General features: G+C 43.3%; 2 protein-coding genes across 3 annotated transcripts in view; one reads left to right on the forward strand and one right to left on the reverse strand.

The window, feature by feature from the left end:
- Nucleotides 1–560: 560 nt before the first annotated feature.
- LOC121276817 (vimentin-like) lies at nt 561–11,220 on the forward strand. The gene is made up of 3 exons (XM_041185361.1): nt 561–1,044; nt 5,534–6,202; nt 11,135–11,220. Exons 1-3 carry the CDS (start codon nt 561–563, stop codon nt 11,218–11,220), a joined length of 1,239 nt encoding a protein of 412 aa, XP_041041295.1.
- Nucleotides 11,221–15,366: 4,146 nt separating this feature from the next.
- nop14 (NOP14 nucleolar protein homolog (yeast)) overlaps nt 15,367–24,391 on the reverse strand; it is a 53,566-nt gene continuing 44,541 nt past the window's right edge. The window contains exons 15-19 of one of the 2 annotated variants that reach the window (XM_041186544.1): nt 22,980–23,139; nt 22,100–22,247; nt 20,935–21,053; nt 19,367–19,522; nt 15,367–16,613 (exon numbers count right to left, since the gene is read on the reverse strand). In XM_041186544.1, the coding sequence (XP_041042478.1) occupies nt 16,514–16,613; nt 19,367–19,522; nt 20,935–21,053; nt 22,100–22,247; nt 22,980–23,139 (683 nt within the window). In that variant the 3' untranslated portion in view covers nt 15,367–16,513. Of the gene's footprint in view, nt 16,614–19,366; nt 19,523–20,934; nt 21,054–22,099; nt 22,248–22,979; nt 23,143–24,391 lie in introns of both variants that reach the window. The other variant, XM_041186543.1, reaches the window with a different exon arrangement.

Here is a 24,391-nt window from a genome sequence, read left to right on the forward strand (position 1 = left end):
ACATTCTCCTCATCTCTCTCTTAAATGGGAGATCCCTCATTTTTTTAAACGGTGGACATCTGGATAAGGAAGGGGTAAAGGTCAGGGCTGGTAGGAGGGATAATCGAGGGGGGCTGGAGGAGAATCTCTTGACAGGGATGAAAAGAAATCCATTGAGATGTTCTAGAAAGATCCACAAACGGAAAGAAGAGAGAAAAAAAAAATCAGACATCAGAGTGAAAGCTTGTGCATTCATTTTCAATCCATCACCTCCTGGACGGGGAGGGACTTACACATTCCAGACATTGGGTTGGGCAGGTCAGGTTGATAGAGGAAGAGAGGAAGGAGCTGGATAAGAAAGGTGGGAACAGAACATGACATGACCCCATAGTAATGTAGCACTTTGATGTGAAGACTATCTGTGGAGCTCGCCCAGAGCTGCATAAAGTCATCATATTCCAATTTTGAAAAATGTCGTAAGAGTTACCCAGAGGCTGTCACATTCCTGCCGATCCCTATAAGAGCACCAGCCAGAGCCTGAGGATAGTGGGGAAGAGCATCAGCTCAACAGAGAGGTGAAGATGAGGAGCTTCTCTTACAGCCAGAAGACTAATTCCATGAACCGGTCCGGCAGGAGTGGGGTGAGGGTCCAGAGCCCCTCCCCAACCCGCTACCGCTCTCACTCGACCGAGTCCCAGGTTTACTATGGCTCCTGGGGCAGATCAGGAGGCTGCTTGGCCAGGGCGACTGAGGCCGGCCCGGAGGTCCGAACCAACGAAAAGGAGGAGATGCAGCAACTCAACAGCTGCTTGGCCGGCTACATTGACAAGGTGAGGGGTCTGGAGCAGCGCAACTCCCAACTGAGAGAAGATTTGGCTGGTTTGAGGTCCAGGTTCAAGGTACCCCAGGGGACAAGGGATGAGTACCAGCAGCAGTTCAAGGAACTGAAGGAGCTGATCGAGAGGCTGACGCACGAGAAAGGAATGGCAGAGATCGAGGCCGGCAACACCGAGGAGGAGATCGACTACTGGAGGCTGAAATGCCAGGAGCAGCTCGACCTCAAAGGTAACCTTACTCGTCCTTATCTGGCCGACACCAGTTGATATTCAAAAAGGTGCCAAACTGAATCGTGTCCACCTGTCATCTCGTCAGGTTCAGTATATAGAATACAAAAGAACAACATATTACCGGATAAATGAATTTCAATACAAAAAAACTTTGAGCTAGTATATTTTGGTAGGGAGTATAAGGAGGTCACCGACGCTTGGAAAACAAGATTATCAAAAGGATTGTTAGGATCAACCTAAAGATGTTTCCGCTTGTGGGAAAGATCAGGTCATCAATATAAGATAGTCACCGAGAAATCAAACAGGGAGTTCAGGAGAAACTTCTTTACCCAGAGAGTGGTGAGAATGTGGAACTCGCTACCACAGGGAACAGTTGAGGTGAAAAGCATTGATGCATTTAAGGGGGACCTAGGTAAACACATGAGGGAGGAAGGAATAGAAGGATTTGTTGATGGAGTTAGATGAAGTGGGAGTGGCAGGAAACTCAAATGGGGCATAAACACCAGCACAAATCAGTTGGGCTGAATGGCCTGTTACTGTGCTGTAAATATCATGTAATAATCGAGTGAATGGAAGCTCTTTCCTTACCCATATAGAGACATTATGGCACAGAAGGAGGCTATTTGGCCCATTGATCCCATGCCAGCTCTCTGTACAGCAATGCAATCAGTCATAAATAGAGGTATTGAGTACTAAGGCAGAGAAGTTATTCAGAACCTTTATAAAGCTCTGGTTAGTCTGCAACAAGAGTATTCTGTTTTGTCCTGGTCATCACACTTTAGAAAGGATATAAGGATCTTTGAGAGGATGCAGAGGGGATTTACCAGAATGGGTCCAGGGTTTGGCGGATTTTAGTTACGAAGCTAGGCTGGACAAGCTGGGGTTGTTCCCCTTGGAGCAAAGGAGATTGAGGACACATCTGGTAGAGATGTACAAGATTATGACAAGTTTGAATAAGATAGACAATGAAAAACTGTTCCCATTAGCTGATGGTACATAGTCTAGGAGACACAAATTTAAGCTTTTGGGTAAAAAGTACATGAAGGGGGTGTGATGAGAGGAAAAACTTTCTTACACAGTGAGTGATAATGACCTGGAACGCGGTGCCGAGTAAGGAGCAGAGACGATCAATAATTTCAAAAGGAGATCAGATATATTTATCCTATGACTTTGTGATAAATATGTTGAATATAAAAACATTTCCATTCAGCTAACTCTTGATAAAATTGGAGGGGATGAACTGTCGGTTAAACAGTCACTTAAACTAATGCTAAATTTACAAAGGGTTGGAGGTGTGGGGTAAGATTAAACAGTTTTTATCAGATTAAGATGCCCAGTTGATGGGTCCATTATAAGACTCACAGGGGCAAGCAAGAGGGAGAGAGAAATCAGGAAGGAGGTTATGTGGAGAATGCTAGTTTTAATTCCCTTCAATAACAGCTTCACTTATATAGTGCCCTTAACATCCCAAGGCACTTCACAGGACCATTACCAAACAAACGTTGAGCCAGAGCTACATAAGGAAATATTAAGCCAGGTACTAAAAGCTTGGTTAAAGAGGTAAGTTTTAAAGAAGGAGGGAGAAGGTGGAGAAGCAGGGAAGTGTAGGGAGGGAATTCCAGAGTTTAGTGGCCAGGCAGCTAACAGTGTGGCCACCAACGGAGGAGCGATGAAAGCAGAATTGAAGGAAATGCGGAGATTGTAAAGCTAGGGAGATTATAAAGGAAGAAAGGGATAAGGCCATGGAGGGATCTGAATCTAAGGCTGTGAAGTTTAAAGTGGAGGTGCTTCCAGATGTGGAACTAATGTAAGCCAGTGAACACAGTCGGGTGAACAGGACTCGGTGTCAGTTCGAAACGCTTTCTGGGGATTTATGGCCTAGAGACAGCTGAAGGCACAGCCATCAATTAACAATGCAGTGATAAGTGTGTGAATGTGTGGCTTTTTATTCTCCGGTTTCACTGGTGAGTGATTAATTTTGCTGAAAAACGTTCTTCTGTTTTTAATTAAGGGAGGAATGGGATGTGGAGAGGTGGGGAGCCACTTTAGACACAAGCACACTCATTCCAAGTTGGTTTGAGACTATTCTTCCAAATTCAGAATTTTTGGATCAAGTTACAAAGGCTGGTGAAATCCCTCCTGTCTCTAACTTTAGAGGAAATATCAACATTCCTCCAAAAGTAGTGTACAAAGAATTATATAATATCTACAACACAGAAACTGGCCATTCAGCAGTGTTTATGCTGCACACAAGCCTCCTCCCACCTTACTTCAGCAAACCTTCTTGGCATAGTGGTAATATCACTAGACCAGAAAACCCACCTTAATCCTTAGGGGACATGGGTTCAAATCCCATAACTGGTGGAAATTAGATTCAATTAATAAAATCTGGAAACGAAGCTAGTAACAGTGTCCATGAAACTATTGTCAATTGTTGTAAAATACTCTTTGGGGAAGGAAATCTGCCATAGGAACAGGCCATTTGGCCCATAGAGCCTGCTGTGCCATTCAGGGTGATCATCTCCCTCAATGCTGTATCTCCAAATCCCTTGATATCATTGATGTTCAGAAATCTATTGGTTTCTGTCTAAATGTGACTCTAGACCCACAGCAATGCGGTTGACTCTTAACTCCCCTCCAAAATGGCCTAGCAAGGCATTCAGTTCAAGGGCAATTAGGGATGGACAACAAATGCTGTCCTTGCCACTGATGCCCACGCTCCAGGAAAGAAATCATTTAAAAAAAAACTTCTATTCCTTTCTCCTGTACAATTCCCCATGTGGCCTTTCCACTGCCCTCCCACCTGCCCTTGCCCCTGTCGAGGCCCTTAAGTGGCCAATTATTGCTCCCTTAAGGGCTGTTTCCCACCTGGTATCAATTTTGAAGCTGGGAGTAGGAGTTTATGGGGCAGGGGGAAAGCCCAGCAGGTTATCCTGCTTGGGCCTCGGGCCCCCTTTCCACATCTGGTGCCAGGACCCCACTCTAACCCAGGAGCACCGAGGCCGGTTGCAGTCTCACTCCTGCTGATCTGTGAGAAAATGTTCTTCTTCCACTTTCCCAGTATAGACAAGGGACTGGGGGGGTGGGGGGCAAATGAATGAAATACCTTCAAGATACTTGCCCCATTATCTGTGCTTGGTTTTGTTTGAATGTAATTGGACAACACTGTACATTGTGTTTTACGCACAATTCTTACCCGCCATTGTGCACTCAGTGAGAGGCTAACAGCTGACACTAAAGTTGGCAACTTGTAAATTCTTGTAAATTCCTGGCTCCCGGTTAGAATAAACCAATAATAAATGACTGACTTCACTTTTCTTTAAAAAAAATGTCATTGGTTGGCTCCCTCTCTTGCTCAGTTGTGACTTGTTGTTTAATGAATGATAGTTGAGCATGTTGGTGTAACTGTGATGCACAGTTTGTATGTGTAACGCTTTCAAGTGAAACATTTTGTGTGACACGTTATAGGGAGGATGTGATTGCACTGGAGAGGGTGCAGAGGAGGTTCACCAGGATGCGGCCTGGGCGGGAGGGTCTGAGCTATGAGGAAAGATTGGTTAGGCTCTGGCTGTTTTCCTTGGAGCAGCGAAGGTTGAGAGGGGACCTGGCAGAGATGTATAAGATTGAGGGGCATGGATAGGTTAGATAGGAAGACACTTTTTCCATTAGTAGAGGGGTCAATAACCAGGGTGCATAGATTTAAGGTAAGAGGTAGGAGGCTAAGAGGGGAGTTGAGGAGAAATTTTTCACCCAGAGGGTGGTGGGAGTCTGGAACTCACTGCCTGAAACGGTAGTTGAGTCAGAAGCCCTCATAACACTCAATAAGTATTTAGATATTCACTTGCATTGCCAAAGCCACCAGAGCTATGGGCCAAGCACTAGAAAATGGGATTAATGTAGTCAGATCTTTGTTGACCAGCCCAGACACGGTGGGCTGAATGGCCTCCTTCTGTGCTGTAAACGTCTATGAGTCTGAGTCTAGACAGGCACAAGGTTTTTATATATAAGCAGAAATGTTTTTGTGGATGTGTCTGCCTGTATTTCGTGTCTATGTGTGTTTATCTTTCTGGTTCTGTGTGTTTACATGTTTATTTGTGTGCATGAGTGAATGTGTGTCTGTGTATGTTCACGTTTTTCTTTTTGAGACTGTCTTTGTGTGTGTTTGTGTATGTATGCCTGTGTCTGTATGTTTGTGTGAGTGTATTTGTGTGTGTTTATCTTTGTGAGTATGTTTTTCTCTGTGCATGTTCATGTGTATTTGCATGAGTACTTGTGTGTGTGCACATGTGCTCATGCACATGTGTGTATGTGTGCATGTATATTGGTGTGTATGTGATTCTGTGACTGCGTGTCTATGTTGGTGTGTCGCTGCATGTCTGTGCCTGTGTGTCACTGTATGCTCCCCTATGTGTGTACATATGTGTATGCCTGTGTTCTTCTCATACAAAGTATAAAGTCAAATAAACCATTTGCTTTCACCATTCAAGATGAAGCAGAGAGGATCCTGAGAGAATTTCAGAAGGACGTGGATGATGCCACATTGCAAAAAGCCGACCTGGAGAGAAACATCGAGCAGCTTGTAGCAGAGATTGAATTCCTGAGAAAGATGCATGAGGAAGAGGTGACTGACCTGGTCCATCAGATTGAGGAGTCCAATGTCTCGGTGGAACTGGACTCAGCCCGTCCAGATCTGGGGGCTGCCTTGCGTTCCGTTCGAGTTCAGATGGAAGAGATTTCTGCCAAGAACCTCAGGGAAGCTGAGACTTGGTACAAGAGCAAGTTCAATAGCCTCCAGCTGCACACTACCAAGTTTGACGATCAGATCCAGAGCACAAAGGGCGAGATCAGTACCCTGCAGCAGCACGTTGTGGATCTGGAGAGCGAGATCAGCACTCTGAGAAGCGCCATCCAATGCCTAGACAGCCAGCTAGAGGACATGGAGGCCAGTCACCTGGAGAAAGTAGCAAGCCTGCAGGACATCATCGCCCAGCTGGAGTCCCAACTGCAAGAAACTAAATCTGAGATGGCGTATTATTTACAGCAATACCAGGACCTGCTCAATGTCAAGCTGACACTGGACGCTGAGATCGCCACCTATAGGAAGCTGCTGGAAGCAGAGGAGGAGCGGCTGGGACTATCGAACGAGAACTCTGCAGGTAAGACAAGTATCTGGGAACATTTTCCTTCTTGCGACAAAACATTACAAAGTACTAAAAGCATAGGAACAAACCATTCAGCCCAACTGATCTACGCCAATGTTTGTTCTCCACCAGAGCCTCCTCCCACCCCTCAACCTATCCTTCTATTCCCTTCTTCCTCATGTGCTTATTTAGCTTCCCTTTAAATGCATCTATCTTATTCGCTTCAACGAATACCTGTGGTAGCGAGTTCCACCTTCTAACTATGCTCTGGATAGGGAAGTTTCTCCTGAATTCCCTCTTGGATTTATTAATGACTATCTTTTATTTATGGCCCCTAGTTTTTGGCTCTTCCAGAAGGCTCTTCTCTACATCTAACCAATCAAACCATGTAATAATCTTAAAGACCTCCATTAGGTTTTTTAAAAAATTCTTTCAGGGGACGTGGGTGTCACTGGCTAGGCCAACATTTGTTGCCCATCCCTAATTGCCCTTGAACTGAGTGGCTTGCTAGGCCATTTCAGAGGGTAGTTAAGAGTCAATCACATTATTGTGGGTCTAGAGTCACATGTGGGCCAGACCAGGTAAGGATGGCTGATTTCCTTCCCTGAAGGACATTACTGAATCAAGTGGGTTTTTACAACAATCAAGGATGCTTTAATGGTCAGCATTCCTGAGACTAGCTTTATATCCCATATTTACTATAACATTTTAAATTGAACTCCACCAGCTGCCCCAGATCATTACCTGTACCACTAGATTACTAGTCAGTGACATTACCACTATGCCACCATCAACCCACAAAGTGGGAGCACCCCTCAGTTTTCTAGAGAAAGGTACCCCAACCTGACATCTTTTCTGATGGATATAACCTCTCAGTTCTGGTATCATTCTAGTGTGACATTTCTGTACCTTCTCCAGTGCCTATATATCCTTTTTATAAAATGAGGTCCAGAATTGTTCACAGTAATCCAAATGTGGCCTAATTAGCTTCTATGAAGGTTTGACATAACATCACTGCTTTTCAATTCTGCCATTCTAGAAATAAATTCCAATGCTTTGTTTTATTTTCTTGTTCACCTACTTAGCTATTTATGGTTTATCTGTACCTCTGGACTGCTCTGCTCCTTTATCACCCCCTTTATTTTCCAAGGAGTATATGACCTCCTCATTTGTCCTACCAAAACATGTCACCTTCTTTAAAAAAGTTCATTTACCAATTACATGTCTATTGTGTAGTTTTATTAATGTCTTCTTTTATTCAGTAGTGGTTTATTACTTGCCACCCTCCTCCCCTTGACCATGGCTATCCATTGGGTGGCCTGATGGATACCCTTAGAACAGGGTTTGATAGAGTAGACATGGAGGAGATCTTTCCACTTGTAGAGGAAATGAGAAATAAGGGCCATAAATCTAATAGTCACAAATAAATACAGAAAAAACTTTACCCAGAAAGTGGGTTGGAATATGGAATTTGCTACTATACGGAGTGGTTGAGGTGAATAGCATAGATGCATTTAAAGGGAAGCTAGATAAACACGAGGGAGAATAGAATAGTATGATATTCTGGTGGGGTTAGAAGATAAAGTAGTCTCTTTTGGAGCACAGTGACATAGACCAATTGGGCCAAAGCTTCTGTTCCTCTGCTACAAACTATCACTCGCTGGGTTAATTAACTGTCAGTGAGTAGAGAACTCCAAGCACATATGAATATACAAAATTATTCAATATGCACATCTTCAAATTCCTTTCTCCCCTTGGGGTATTGTGTGGAGTATTAGAATTTGCAGGCTGAATAATGGCCTGTTGAATCATGTCACGAATGCCTCTTCGTGGCCATCAAGTCCTGGACTGGGACTTCTGCCTCTGAGCTGGAAGGCACTGAGTTTGAGTCCTACCAACTGAGCCGCAAGACCTTTAGATACAAAAATTGATGGGTAAGGCCAGCTATTCCACCAAGATTGCCCCACACTCACAATGGCTGGAGCACCCTGGCTGGGCACTTCCCTCCCTCATATCTCCCCTTCAGCTGGAATCATATAATCTACTGCAGAGGCAAAAGAAAAGTTGGGCCAGTAAGGAAAAGATATTCTGGAAAATTCTTCCCCAACCTCCTGAGGCTATTGAAACCAGCCCAGGCATTACCTTCTGCTACCCCCCAGGACACAATTACAAAATTCACTAGCCCCCAGAGATGGTTGACATTCGGAACAAAGTATGAGAAGGAGGTCTAACAGCATCTGTGGAGAGAAAGAGAGTCAATGTTTCAAATCCTAAAACAGACTTGAAAACGTTAAAACAGAAACAAAAACAGAATTACCTGGAAAAACTCAGCAGGTCTGGCAGCATCGGCGGAGAAGAAAAGAGTTGACCCTTGGGTCATGAGGACTCGAAACGTCAACTCTTTTCTTCTCCGCCGATGCTGCCAGACCTGCTGAGTTTTTCCAGGTAATTCTGTTTTTGTTTTTGTTTTGGATTTCCAGCATCCGCAGTTTTTTTGTTTTTATCTCTGTGTTTAATTGAAAACGTTAACTCTGTTTCCCTCTCCACAGATGCTGTTAGACCTGCTGAGTTTTTCCAGCACTTGGTTTTTGTTTCAGATTTCCAGCATCCGCAGTATTTTGCTTTTATCTTATGAGAAGGTGGTGTTGGCTGGGAATCTCACCACAAATTCACCGTGTTGTACTCGTGTGACAGTTACAGCAGCGGAGGGGGAACAGCTGTTAATTCCATTATCGAATAATACCTTGTTGTAAAGAGGCTGGATCAATACCATGCAGAGAAAGGGAGAACGTGGGATAGGAAGTGATCGGCGGGTGCGTTTCATTCACAAAGGAAAGAGGGATTTTGAGGCAGGGGCAGATCTATGACTGAGTATATCGTGGGTTGACTGAAAAGTGCAGATCTAATGGGACAAGTGACCTTTCCAGTTGTCTTTTGTTTCAATAGTCTGCTTTAATCTGTGTTACTCTGTTTAATCTGTTTAACATGCATCACAGGCTCACAAATCATATTGAAATTATGAGGGGTTTTGACAGAGTAGATAAGGTGAATTTGTTGCCACTGGCGGGATCAAACCACACAGATTTAAGACAAAAACAGAAAATGCTGGAAAATCTCAGCAGGTCTGTCAGCATCTATGGAGAGAGAAATAGAGTTAACGTTTCGAGTCCATATGACTTCTTCAGAGCTTCTTAAGACAATTGACAAAAGAACCAGAGGAGGAGATGAGTAATTTTTTGAGAGCTGTGATATGGAATGTACTAACTGGATGGGCAGCGTAAGCAGATTCAATAAAACAAAACATTCAAAAAGGAATTGGATAAATACTTGAAGAGAAAATAATTGCAGGAGTGTGGGCAAAGAGTGGGACTAACTAGATAAACCTTTCAGAATATGTACAATGGGCTGAATGATGTGCAGCTAAGGTCAACTAACTCAGCAGGTATTGGGGTCAAAGGTGACTTAACACTTAAGCTAGACTTCACTTTGAATGACTTTTTAAAAATTCATTCCCAGGATGTGGGCTTCGCTGGCTGGGCCCAGCATTTATTGCCCATCCCTAGTTGCCCTTGAGAAGGTGGTGGTGTGCTGCCTTCCTAAACTGCTGCAGTCCCAGAGTGCTGTTAGGAAGGGAGTTCCAGGATTTTGGCCCAGCAACAGTGAAGAAACGGCGATATATTTCCAAGTCAGGATAGTGAGTGACTTGGAAGAGAACTTCCAGGTGATGGCATTCCCATCTATCTGCCGACTTGTCCTTCTAGATAGCTGTGGTCGTGGGTTTGGAGGGTGCTGTCTAAGGAGTCTTGGTAAATTCCTTCAGTGCATCTTGTAGATGGTACGCACACTGCTGCTACTGTGCATTGGCAGTGGAGGGAGTGAATGTGGTGCCAATCAAACAGGCTGCTTTGTCCTGGATGGTGTCAAGCTTCTTGAATGTTGTGGGAGCTGCACTGCTAGGCACTTGTGTTGTGCGAATGTTACTTGCCGCTTGTCAGCCCAAGCCTTCCAGGTCTTGTTGCATTTGGACATGGACTGATTCAGTATCTGCGGAGTTGTAAATGGCGCTGAACATTGTGGAATCATCAATGAACATCCCCACTTCTGACCTTATGATGGAAGGAAGGTCATTGATGAAGCAACTGATGATGGTTGGGCCGAGGACACTACCCTGAGGAACTCCTGCAGTGATGTCCTGGAGCTGAGATGACTGACCTCCAACAACAACCATCTTCCTTTGTGTTAGGTATGACTCCAACCAGTCAAAAATTCCACACCCCCCCCGCCCCCGATTCCCATTGACTCCAGTTTTGCTCGGGCTCCTTGATGCCGCACTCAGCCAAATGCTGCATTGACGTCAAGAGCAGTCATTCTCACCTCACCTCGGGAGTTCAGCTCTTTTGTCCATGTTTGAACCAAGGCTGTAATGAGATCAGGAGCTGAGTGGCCCTGGCAGAACCCAAACTGGGTATCAGTAGGCAGGTTATTGCTAAGCAAATGCTGCTTGATAGCACTGGAAATGACCCCTTGCATTACTTTACTGATAATCACGAGTAGACTGTTGGGGCGGCAATTTACCAGGTTAGATTTATCCTGCTTGACATACCTGGACAATTTTCCACATAGCCGGGTAGCTGCCAGTGTTGTAGCTGTACTGGAACAGCTCTTTTAGTGGCAAGGCAAGTTCCGAAGCACAAGTCTTCTGTACCTTTGCACTACCCAGTGCCTTCAGCCATTTCTTGATATCGTGGAGGTATTTAAAGAAGAATTGGGCTGTGTGGTAGGGGACGCTACACGTCCTTGTTTTTGCAAATGGACGAACAAGGACAAACATTATGGGCCAAAATTAAAACAAGTTTTGACTGTGGCACATCTCCACAACACTGCCCAAGTGTTTTCTGGCCTAGTTGCCACTGCCTTGACTCAGACTGTTTTATTATTTTTGTACAGGTGCATCATCTGCAACACGAGAGAAGAAAACAGAATCCATTGCTCATAATGTAGAAACCCACATGGCTCACAAAGCTACCGCCTAAAAGAGAGACATCACCTCCGCACATCAGATCAAAGTTGAAGCCCATCCACGGTTACTATCTCTTCATTTGAGTGATCTCATTTCAAAAATCTTTAGCGTTGACAAAATGATGAGGTTTTCTGTAATCGTGTGTAAAGGGGTGATGTAAAGATGCCCAAGTATTAAAGTTTAATAATTCCATGTTGTATTGTCTTTGAAGTGGGTGCCCTGTGCATCGAGGTAAAATGAATGCAAGAGCAATTAACAGAAGAACCAATAAAGCTTAATGTGAAAGCACAATTGTGCAGCTTGCAAACCTTGATTTTTTTTTTTAATCTACACAAGAATTAGTCATTGTAAAAGGAAAGCAAGTGTTTTTATTTTCAGATCAAAAACCACTTAGGCTTTGATCTCACAGAAAAGGCGGGACTCGGAAACCTGCAGAAACTAGTTTGAGATGAAGGAGGGTCATTCAATCCACCTCGCTCAACCAGCCAGATAAAATCTACAGCCCAAACCACTCTGCCACAGGCCCTAGTTGGTTTTTTAATGATCCCATCAATTCAACTCCACGATGTAACTTAAAAGTCCATACACAAATTGGTCATCCTTAGCTCATGCTGTGCTTCCCAAGCTATTTCCCAGTCCGACCCCCCCATTTTAACAATGGAAAATTAACACGACTTTAGATACCAACAGAAACAAAACAGCAATAAAGTAGCCTAATAACATTCAATATAAAATTATTTGAGTTCACATATAAAATACATCATATAAATATGAAAATCTATGAGGAAAATCTCAGGCCCTAAGTGGAAGGAAAGCTTCTGGGTCTTTGTGCCTGATTTGATCCAACTGACAAAGGATATTGCTGAAAAAGAAAAAAGACATATGGAAGCTTTTCATCTTGCACTCAACAGGACACCACAAGAATACCAACACCATTCAGCACTCTCTTCGCATACAGTCTAAATTGTTGTTTTCCCCTTATATTAGTATTCTTGCAGTGTCCTGAAGAGTGCAAGTCAAAGTGCTTGGACAGGTCTCTTTTTTCAGCAATACTCAAGTTCTGCACTACCAAACGACTACTTGAAAAAGGATCTTGATTTTTGCAGTTGTTTTTTCAGGTAAAGAGCGTTGACTTGTATGCAGATTACGCATTATATGAGATTGCACCTATCGCCGCTACCTTAGTGGTTCATATATGAATCTGAATGGTCATTATCAATATTTCATCAACTGTGGGTGCAGTTAACCCAGTAGCAACTAATCCACTCTACAGAACACATTTTCAGGAGGGGCTACTGAATTATAATCTGGATTATTTTACCCTCTCGTGTATAGGTCTTCCTTTTTAGCACAGACATTAAGACAACGCTAACATCTTAACTGGAGGATTTGACAGTATCAAAAAGGGTGAGAGAAAAATAAGTACATTTAATTTTTATATCATAAATGTTACATGGACAGAGATCAATATAAACTGTTTAGATTTCTCAAGAAAAAAAGAATTAGTAACATATTTTGGAATGCATTCCGTAGAAGGGATTAGGTGCTGTTGGGTGAGCTCCTCCCACAGTTAACAAGCTATTAATATTGACTATTCACACTCACACATGAACCACAAACAGGGCAAGGTACCAGAGATAGATGCAATCTGTAGAACTGCAGTCCAGCATAAGGCGTAGTCAGCATACATGTCAACATTTATTATTATTTTTACAAGTCAAGCACTGTGAAAATCAAGAAACCTTATCAAGTTGGATTCAACCAGATCAGACACAAAGGACCAAAAATCCTTCTCTGCTGTAAACTTTAGAAGTTTCTTTTAGGTGGACTAAATTGAGATGGGGAATAAGCGACATGAGGGTAGAGAAAAGATTTCAATCTATGTCTGTTAAAAAGCACCTCCTTTATCAGTGCACTGCTAGTTTCCCTTTGAAGTTTTTAGCAACAAGTCAAAAGGAAGCAAGCGAGCGGACAGCCAATCAGAATGCTGAAAAATGGCCACATCGCGAAGTTGTTGGGAAGGGGGAAAAAAAGTTTGCTGCGAAGACAATAGGGTGGTGGGAAGATAGATTAACATCTCTTGTGGCCCATTTGCTGTTTCTGCAACCCCAGCTGGGGTTGTGGCCCAGTTTGGGAACTGCTGCCTTAGAACTTCTAAAAATTTCTTTCATAGACTGTGCATGTCGCTGGCAAGACCAGCATTTGTTGCCCATCCCTAATTGCCCTTGAACTGAGTGGCTTGCTCGGCCATTTCAGAGTCAAATACATTGCTGTGGGTCTGGAGTCACATGTAAGTCAGACCAGGGAAGGATGGCAGATTTCCTTCCCTTAAGGGCGTTAGTGAACCAGATGGGGTTTGATTATGGGTTTGTGGTCACCATTATTGACACTAGCTTTCAATTTCATATATTTTAATTTGGATTTAAATTCCAACCGCTGCTATGGTGGGATTTGAACCTGTGTCCACAGAGCGTTAATATTTATATCATAATAACATTATATTTATTTCGGATTTCCAGCATCCACAGTATTTTGCTTTTATCCCCAGAGCATTAGCCTGTGTCTCTGAATTACTAGTCCAGTGGCATTACCATTACGCCACTGTCTCTCCCTGAACTTCCTAAGGAACATAGGAGCAGGAGCAGGATGAGGCAATTCTGCCCCTTGATCTTTTCTCGCATTCACTGAGGTCATGGCTGATCTGTAGCTTAACTCCATTTCTCCACATTGGTTCTGCAACCCTTACCCAACCAAACATACCCTTACCTAACAAAAATCCACCAATCTCAGTAATGAAAATTTCAACTGAACCCCGGCCTCAACAGCATTTATTTCAGGGAAAAGAAAGTTCCTGATTTACACTATCCTTTGTGTGAAGAAGTGTTTCCCGAAATTCACCCCTAGAAGCTCGCAAAACATTTCAGACCAGTTCTAAAGATACAGTTACACTGAATGTGTTAGGAAGTGGGATGACCCCTCCACTGGGCCACAGATCGGTTTTAACGCCTGAATGCGCAGAGAGAATACCTATCAATATCTCCACTTCTAGAACAGGAACCAGTGCAAAGTAAGTGATTTAGCAAATCAGATCACCTGTTTGGGGTGTTTTTATACCACAACTGTACTGTTGGCCTAAAGACTTGGAATTGACCCAAGAACCCAAACCTTGGCTTCACCATGTAAGGAACCAAGGTAGAGCATCTCAGCAAACATGTCTCCTCTTCAATCCAGTGTCCGCTACCAGTGCCCCACCAAAACTTACATTACAATCACTTATAGGTATCATCTTTCACTCTCCAGACCTCAGAGCCAAACGTTATTTCAAGCTAAACCATGACAGTAGAACAAGGGGACCAACAATTAGGCCTTCGCTCAGTGGGAAGCTCTCTGGCGTCTGAGTCAGAAGGTCTTGGGCATGAAGCCCAACACACAACTCAGGCTGGCACTTCAGTGCGGTACTGATAGAGTACAGTGCTGTCAGAAGTGTCCTCTTTCAGATGAGTCATAAAATCAAGGATCCATTTGCCCTCTCAGTGGACATAAAGTCCCTAGGACACTATTTCAAAGAAGAGCAAGGGACCTTGTTTTAGTTAGCTGTATAAATGTCATCAATTTAGCCTTGTAAATAAAATAATGCAGGCCTACAGGAACAGAAGAAAGAAATTTGTTAAGTGTGTTAACAGAAGTGTCCTGGCCCGATATTTATCTCTCAGCTAACATTTTCCAAGGACCTGGTCATGTTTCTCATTGCTGGCTTGAGGGACCTTGCTTTGCGCAAATTGGCTGTTGCACTTCCATTCATTACAAAGAATGACTAAACTTCATTGGCTGTAAAGTGCTTTGGGACAACTCGTGACTATGAAAGACGTTATAAAAATGCAAAGTGCTCCACAAGTGGAACATGATAAACAGCTCTAATTGTCTCTCTGGCTATCCAAGTCAGACCATCCCCCGCATACTGAACTCCAGCTCTGGGAAATCCATTCCTGGTGGCATCACAACTATTCACACTTCGTCAGCTGAACCCACTGAATGGACTGTTAAGCTTGACATTGAATTATAGCTGCTTCTCCAGCCATTTGAATATAAAAAAGCAAATTATTTATATTTTATACATTAAGTGACACAGGCCAAGAAATACTTAACAGTAAAAAAAATCTCCAAATATATCTGTTTTATTTATATATTTCTACAAAATGATTGGCAAAATTTGCTGCCCAAATTCAGATTAGTATCACCACTATCTTACCTCTGATATCAAAACACAAATAGCTAATGGAAGCATTGGTCTGCGGTAGAGATGCTTCACCCCAGAGTCACCTACAACAATGATTAGGAGAAGGGTGCCTAGTTTCAACAGTTTTCCATGAATCTGCTTACACTAAGATTTGGTGAGACCTTCACAAACACAAGACCTGGGATACTTGAGCTGTTGATTCAGATGTCCTGTGTTAGTCAGCACAATGTGACAGAAAAAAATTGTGCATCTTTGCAATATATTTTTGTTATTCACTATTACATTTCCCCACTTGCACAACATAATGCAACATTGAAGAATGGCCAAGATCCAGCAGTAACTTACCAGCCCAGTTATCAACTGTAACAATTTTCACTTTAACCAGCCACACCGCCTCCAAGTGCAGTCAGCCTGCACATTAGTCCTGTGTCCAGTTAAGTATCTGCTCCAGGTGATCTGAATTACATGATAAAACACAATACCCTGAGGGCATGCTTGAACCGCTTTTAAAAAAACCCAGGATATGTTGGCAGCGCAGAGAAAGTCCAGCAACACACACAAAAAGAATAAAACACGGGTCACCGTTTTGAGATAGAAACATTCAGTTGTTTACAGAAGCTGTCTGACCTGTTGGATGATTTGTGCATTTTCTGTCTTTTAAGATTTTCAGTATTTGTGTAATTTTAAAAAAACAAGTACTCCCATCAAAAATAAAATCTGCAATAGTAATCTTACACTGGGTGTTGTGCTGCATGATATTTCATGACTAAGTGAATCCTGGGGAATCCTGGGTGTATAACATTCACTCTTAGAGTGTTCCATTAACTGACTATCAATCAAAATGCAAAAATGCTTGAAATGCTTTTTCGCAGCCCATCATGATGTAGGGCGGGGTTTGCACATGTAAAGATTCATTTAATAACGTTTGCCCAATTCAATTCGCATATCACCACTGTGTAAAGTTTTAATATCTATTCTGCAACATTTCTTTAGCAGTGTATGTACATTTGCACAGGCAACACCTCCTCAGTCATAGAGTGGCATTCTCTCTATTGAGAGAATAAAGTTATCACATTTTTCTCTTCTTCCTCTTCATGGCCTTCCATTCACCCTCCTGAGTGGCCAGATTGTGGAACAGCATCTTCACCTTCCTCTTTCTCTCTGCATCTCTACAAAATATAAGTAGGAAGAATGTCAGTTCACTGCTACACAAACAGAGCAATGTGCTTAAGCAGCCTGATTTAGTCCCTTTACTTTTTGTTGATATCTCATTAATAACACAATCTGCATCAAAGGCTTTTTACGGAATGATCACAAGACAATATAGATGATCATAAAAGACAACCATATCGACACTTAGCTATAAGATCAAGGCAGAGGCTGGATACTCTGCAATAAACGCCTGCCACAGTAACCTTACAGCCTCCTGACCCCTCCATCATCTGCAAGATGCAAGTCAGGAGTCTGAGGGAATACTCATCTCTCACCTGGATGGGCTCAGCTACAAAAAGCTCAACAGTTCCCAGAAGAGAGTAATGTGCCTGATGGATACCCCTGCCACTGGACTCAATGCTCCCAAACTAGGTGCATCGTGGTTGCTCTGCATGCCATCTACAGGATGCACAGCAGTAACTTGCCAGAGGTAAATTTGACAACACCTTCTAGCCCAGGGATGTCTGCCTCTAAGGAGGACAAGGCTGTGGATACAGTACAGCCTCCAAGTTCTATTCCTGACAGGCATGTAGTGCCGGGTTGTTATCAAGGAGAATGATATGGGGAGTCGGGAAAGTTCCCGACTCTGCAAATCTGTCTGCCATATTTTCACTCCAGGGAGGTGAGGGCAGGATGGAGTCGGGACCACCTCAGTTTACTGGCTCAACTGCAAACATGACTGTCAGGCCCTCAAGCCTTCTCTCTTCCACCCATCCCTAAGCCCCCCCATTCCCCTCCATGACTACATGTATCCTCCATAGCCACTCACCCAGTGTCCACTATGGATAGACCTCAGGAGGAAAGTAATAGCAATGGGAAATATTTGCAATGGACTTAAAAAAGAATTAAACCTCTAACAATCTAATAGAGCTATTACTCAAACACACCACCATTCATATCGCACAAAAATAAACTCCAGACAAAACAGCCTATTGAAACTGAAAGAACAGATGGTTTAATTTCTCTAAGCTACACCAGATGACCCGTCATTCAAAGAATTCCAGGGGCAGGCGGCTGTTTTATTTTGATTCCCCAATCGGCACTAAGGTTCCTCTGGTGTTCACGACTCCTCTGAAGTGCCATGAACCATGTCTACTAACACAATGAGCCCAACTCCATCAAAACTGTGGAGGGGGTGGGATTGAGCTGCCCACTCCCACAATGGAGCCAGTAACGGCGGGAGTGCTGCATGGGGCAGGCCGCCTGAGCCTTTATCTCACGCCAGCAAAAAATGACAGAAGCAGGAATGGGGTGGAGAATCCTGGAATCGGGTACTGCACACCATTTTAAAGGCCTTTCGATTTGGTGAAAATCAGGGCCTCAATTACCAATCTTGGATTTACAATTCTGGAACTCCCTATCCAATGGTGCAGTGAGAGTACCACAAGGGCTGCAGTGATTTAAGGAGATGGTCCACCACCGCCAATGGAAATTAATTGTGGGAGCAGTTCATATGTAAGCAAGAGAAAATACTTGTATCAAAAATGCTAAAGGGATGAAATGTTGCTTTATAATTCAAGACCCTGATCTGAGTCAGCTACATCAAAAAGTAAAAGATAAACAGAACTGGTAAGGAATCGGGAATCTTATCCAAAGGCTCAGTGGGCAGGAACCGCAGTCTCAAACACATAGGGCAGAATTTTCCCGTTGGCGATTTGGGGGCAGGGCCCACTCGCCGACGGGAAAATGACGTGGGATGATGTCAGGAGGAACCTCTGACATCATCCCGGTCCATTTAAATCTTTAGGAAGGCGGGCGAACAGCGAAATCAGCTGTCCGCCCGCCAACCTGTCAATGGCCAATTGAGGTCATTGACAGGATCATTAAGATAATTAAAGAACCTACCCATCCAACCTTAAGGCTGGCGGGCAGGCCAGGAGCCCCAGAGGGCTTCTGATAATACATGAAACCTCATCCATTGGCAGGATGAGGTTTCATGTCCGCTTTTAAAAACTTTAATAAAGTTTTTGTCCTTTTTATCAACATTTCCCATCTCGTGTGACATTGTCACATGAGGGGGGCATGTTAATAATTTTTATATTTTTCTAATTTTAACCTTTTTGACACTGTCAATAATCTCCCTGAGACAGCACTTAGTCTCAGGGAGCAGTGCGCTCTTTCGCACACGTGTGAAAGAGTGCACTTTGACAGATGGGGAATCCCTCTGCTTCCAGTCTTGCAGGCTGCTGGGCAGGCCTTAAGTGGCCCACCCACTCAAAATGGCGGCAGGCCCTGTTTTAGCGGTGGTGATCGGCTGCCTGCCCACCGCCAAGCTGGTGGGCCCGCCCGCCCATCAAGGTAAAAACTCTGGCTATAATCCAGGCTGACACTCCGGTGCAGTACTGAGGGAGAGTTGCACTGTCGGAGGCGCCATCCTTCTGATAAGATTTTAATATGAGGCTCCATCTGCCCTTTGCAAATGATTAAAGTAGTACCATGGGATCTTTTACAAGAGAAGGTGAGTTCTCCTCAGTGTCCTGGCCAATATTTATCCCTCACCATTAATACTACCAGCAAAAACAGATGTTTCAATTGCTGTTTGTGGAGCTTGCTGTGCACAAATTGGCAATAGTGTTTCCTACATGACAACAATGGCTACAGTTCAAAAAATGCCTCATTGTCTGTAAAGAGCTTTGGGATGTCCTGAGGTTGTGAAGGGCACTGTACAAATACAAGATTTTCTTTCAGAGCTCTGTCATTGACCACTTACCCTTCCATAATATCAGAGAACCTCTGCCTGGCCAGGAACTGTGCGTCTTTGCGGATTTCTCGAACGGCTCCTTTAAATTCCCGCTTGTGCTTGTGGACAAGTCTCATTCGCTCTCTCTCTTGCCGGTTGCCCCCTCGTTTTCGCCCGTAGTCTGAGCTGCAAGTACAAGTAACAGTCCTATTATCTTGAAAAACTCTGCTGTTCGGACCACCCCCCACCACCAGCACCGGAGGCACAGGCTTCTTGCAGCAGCAGGAGTGGGGGCTCTGCGGTAACAACTCCACACTCTGTTCCGATAGCCAGTCCATTCTTTGATAATGAGCCTCAACCAGTGGATCTCAGCAGGGAACTCAACCACACAGGAGTCTGCTGGTTGTATCATTATTCATAGATAGACCCCTGGTCAGTTTGCCTCTTCCCAGTCCAATGGCACTGCAGTAAACTATGCTATCTCCTGTAGCCACCCTGGTTGAAATAATTTAACTTGGCACAGACCTGAGACCTCTGATCCATATGGCTCAATTTAGGTGAACTTGCTGAACCATTGAGACAACTTTCCTTGGTTAAACTGCTCAGAGATCATGTGAATAAAAAACTGAGATAAAGGAAGTACATTTTCACATTGATACGGGATAAAAAACATGGCCTACCCGCTCCCACCATCACATCAATCCACTTAATTGATCCTAATTTCATCCTGAATGAAACCAAAGCTGCTTTCATACTGACTTTGTGCAATCCAGATTCTGGGAGACTGGCTCTACTAACTAGTCCCTGAGCCTACACAGCCGGTTCTGCTCCCTAATCCTAGCCGCACCCTCGTGGACTGTTTTCATGCGCCCCAGTTAAATTGATCAGCGTTAACACTGGCAGCCAACTCACAGGGGCCTGTCTCCCAAGATCTGAATCAGGTGTCACCAATGGAAAAACGGCTTACAGTTTTCATCTTAAAAGGCCTCACTTTTTTCATCTTCTGTGTGAACTTGTTCTGAATGACATCTATCCTTGACTCAAATCACCAATTTTAGCCCGTAACCATTCCCTGACCTTGGTTTAGAAATGGGCAGATGACGAAAAGGTGAAGGCTCATCTAATTTGTCTCCTACCATCTTGATAGTCACATGATAAAACCACAATGGAGCTGTTGATTAGTCATCACTATTAATCAGTCTACAAAAGACCTAGAAATGACATGAGGACACCTCCCTCAGTGATGAGAGTGCTTGGGGAACCAAAGTTACCCTGTTCCTCCCAACCCTGCTCCAGTCACCACGTCATGCCTCAAATTACTCGTGTACAAACCAAAATGTAATTTTTTGCAAGAAGTTGCCATAATTTGCCTTCGAGTTAAACTGTTTCCAGTGAAACCCTGGGGTCTGTTCTATAGATTGGCCACTCGCACACTGAAGTAACAACCATCATACTAACTTCGAAAAGGTCAGGTTGTTGAATTTGTGAAAAGCCATGAAGCTGCACGAACAGCTTCGGCTTAGCTCATGAGTCGAATTTCTTCACGGTATACTGCATAACTCCAACTCTCGACATGATATGCAATTCAGTATACTTACACTTCCACTATTTTGGGTGTGAATAGCTTTAAGGGAACTGGCTTCTTCTTTTCGAATTTGAGTGGACAGTAGCATGCCGGCCTGTCTTGCACTTCCTGTAGGACCTCGTGATACAGTTCCTACACATTAGGAATGAGATTAGTTTAAAAATCAACACCATCAGCTTGCATTTATATGGCATCTTTAATGTAGTAAGTGTCCCAAGGCACTTCAAAGGATTGTTATCAGGCACTGAACTACATAAGTATATGTTGGGACAAGTGAGAAAGGCTTAGTCAAAAGGCTAGGGTTTAAGGAGTATCTTAAAGGAGGAGAGAGAGATAGACAGGCAGAGGGAATCCAGAGCTTAGGGTCTTATCAGCTGAAGGCATGGCCACCAATAAAATTGGAGATGCGTAATAGGCCAGGATTGCAGGAGCACAGAGCTCTTGGGGAGATTGCAAAGATAGGGGCATAGTAACAGAAGTACGTATATTTTATTCTAACACTCTCATCCCAAGAAATGAAAGATCATCTTGTCTGCCTCACCCTGGCATTTCGAATTATTTTGCACCAGGAGATGAAAGAAGATAGGAGAGTTCAGTCAGAATTTCTCAGCTATTTGTCACAATGGGAAGCACTACTTCAAATCTCTGTGGCAAATATCTGTGCGTCGGTCTGAACACAAGAAAGTAACAATATGCTGGGGCTCTTTAATCTAGGAAAGAGAAGGCAGCGGAGTGACCTAATAGTGGTCTTTTAAGATTATGACAGGGTTTGCTAGGGTAGACATAGAGATGTTGTTTCCAAATGCGAGTGAAGCCAAAGCTTTGGGTCATAATTACTAATAAATCTGATCAGCAAATCAGGTGTAACTTCTTCAACCAGAAAGCAGCGAGAATGTGGAATTTGCTACCACATGGAGCACTTGAGGCAAATAGCACAGTTGGATTATTTTAAGGGGAAGCTAGATAAGTATGAGGGAGAAATGAATAGAAGGACTGTTGATAGCGAGAGGGGAAGGGTGGACAGAGGCTGGTGTGGGGCATAAATACCAACATAGCCAGTTATCCCAAATGGCCTGTTTCTGTGTTGTAAGTTCGATGTAACGCAATGCGGTCTAGCTAGCCACCAAGGAAAAACACAGACAGAAAATGCCTGGACAGAAATGGAACCAGGTTCCTACCTGGAGCTGAACGGGATAATCATTCACAGGTAGGTGCGAGGTAAGAATAATTTCCAGCGGACGAATTATTTCCTGAAATGCAGGTAGTGATCTGTACAAGGAGGAACACCGCTTGCACAGATTAAAACATAATGCTATGCAGGAGAACCTACAGCAGAAATAAAAAAAAAGTAAATCAGCTTGATCCTATAAATGATACACAGTATTAAAGTCACAATTCTTTTACTCCTTAATGGATTACAATAGCTTTCCTGCACCAAGATGCATTTTGTTTTTAATTTCTTACTAAGATTCTCCCCTCATCTTCCTCAAGGGGGGCTTGCTGGTTCCATAAGGAACGGGAAGATACAAAGAGTTTACTGTGCTGCCCACCACAGCTGGATAGCTTGCTCACTGTCAAAGCTCACATATGGATAATGGTGGACTTTGATGGAGAACCTTTCAGTGACCATCACCTGTGACACAGTGCCCTTGTAAGAACATCCATGCCTTGAGTAGAGCAAGTGTAAAAATGGGAATGGGAAGAGAAGCCAGTCAGTCATAGAAATTTACAAGACAGGAGGCAGCCATTCGGCCCTTCATGCCTGTGCTGACCCTTTGAAAATGTCAAACAATTAGGGTAGGTGAACGGGACTTTCGCCATAGCTCTGAAATTTTCCCCTTCAAGCATTCATCCAATTCCATTTTCAAAGTTACTACTGATTCTGCTTCCACCACCCTTTCAGGCAGCACCCTTCAGATCACAACAACTTACTGTGTGAAAAAATACTCTCCTATCGTTCTTGTGTCAATTATTTTAAATCTGTGTTGCCTAGTGACCCCCCTTGCCGTACTCTGCCAGTTAACTGTTTTAAGTGTTAAAGTGCAGGCTACCACTAACCTGAAGTTTGCTGTTTGCAATTCATCTTGCTGTTTCACCCCCTGTAAACTGCTCATTGGCAAAGGTTTCATTTCCCATGATTCTGCAGCCTTTTTATCTTTCACCACCAGCAGGTCGGAGGATTTCCCAGATGGTTTAAAAGGCGGTACCAGAGTGTATCCTGCTGAAACCAACGAAAACAGACATTATTCGAGAGATGCACTGCTTGTAGTTACCTGCATTTCTACCCCGCCTGCAGAGAGGTGCTTCTTATCTTCTGCATTTCTTTAAAACAGATACCATTATGAAAATGAAGAATGCAGCATTTGTCAGGATTTTGGGCTTGACACCAATTTGGTTGTCAAACTTGGTTTATTCGCAGAGAGTTGACACGCTCAATGTCTTACAGAGAATCACAGAATTGTTACAGCGCAGAAGTAGTCCATTCAGCCCACTGTTTCTGCACTGGTTCTTTGAATGAGCATGTCACCTAGTGCCGTTCTCCTGCCTTCTCCCTGTAACCCTGCAGATTGTTTATTTTCAAAAAATCTAAATCCCACGTGAATGCCTCGATTGAACCCGTCTCCACCACACTCTCAAGCAGTTCCAGACCCTAATCACTCGCTGTGTGAAAAAGGGCTTTTAAAACAATGTTATCTGCTTTCGTAACCTTTGTCGATTCTTTTGTTCTCGTCTCTCTCAATGAATTATGAATAAAAGTTCAAGGTCTTCATAAGGCTCTAGTCATGCATATCCATCCCTTAAAACGTTATTTCTCAGTTTCCTAATAGATCTGTTGATTATTGTCTTGTTTGTTTGTGAATATGGTGACCTCTTATTTGGTGTATCACTGACTCCTATTCACCATTCCTTGTTGTCAAAAGACTTTGCCTTGCTAAAAAATAAGTCTTCATTACTAAAAATCATCCATAGCCTAAAAAATTACGGGAATGAGCAACTTGACCATTTTATTATTTCCAGCTATGATACAAGTCTACAAGCTACTCACTGGTGTAATGAAAGCAAAATCTTCTTCATACAAGATTAAAGCAAATTCTAATCCTGTATATATATTTCCTCAAAGAATGGGGGCCAAAGGTTTCTGCTTTGGGTGCATCAAGCATTAGGAGGCAAATTGCACTAGTTCTGCAAAGTGAATGTTTGCTCATTTCTGCTCAAACTTTTGCTGCAAAGCCTTCCATGAACCAGTGCAGCAAAGAAACATTACAGAACATAATATATATTTTTAAAATTTGTCTTAAATGTATTCCTGGAAACTGGTTTGGTTTGATTAAGAGAGCTAAAAATGGGCTTATCACTAAAAAACCCCTTTAATCAGTCTAGTCCATCAGCTGAGTAAATCGATTTTAAAAAACTGGAACTCACCAAAATTACCAGACAGAAACATTTATTCGTCACATCAGTGTACAGTA

This window comes from Carcharodon carcharias, chromosome 4 (genome assembly GCF_017639515.1).
Source record: "Carcharodon carcharias isolate sCarCar2 chromosome 4, sCarCar2.pri, whole genome shotgun sequence".
Taxonomy (NCBI): Eukaryota; Metazoa; Chordata; class Chondrichthyes; order Lamniformes; family Lamnidae; genus Carcharodon; species Carcharodon carcharias.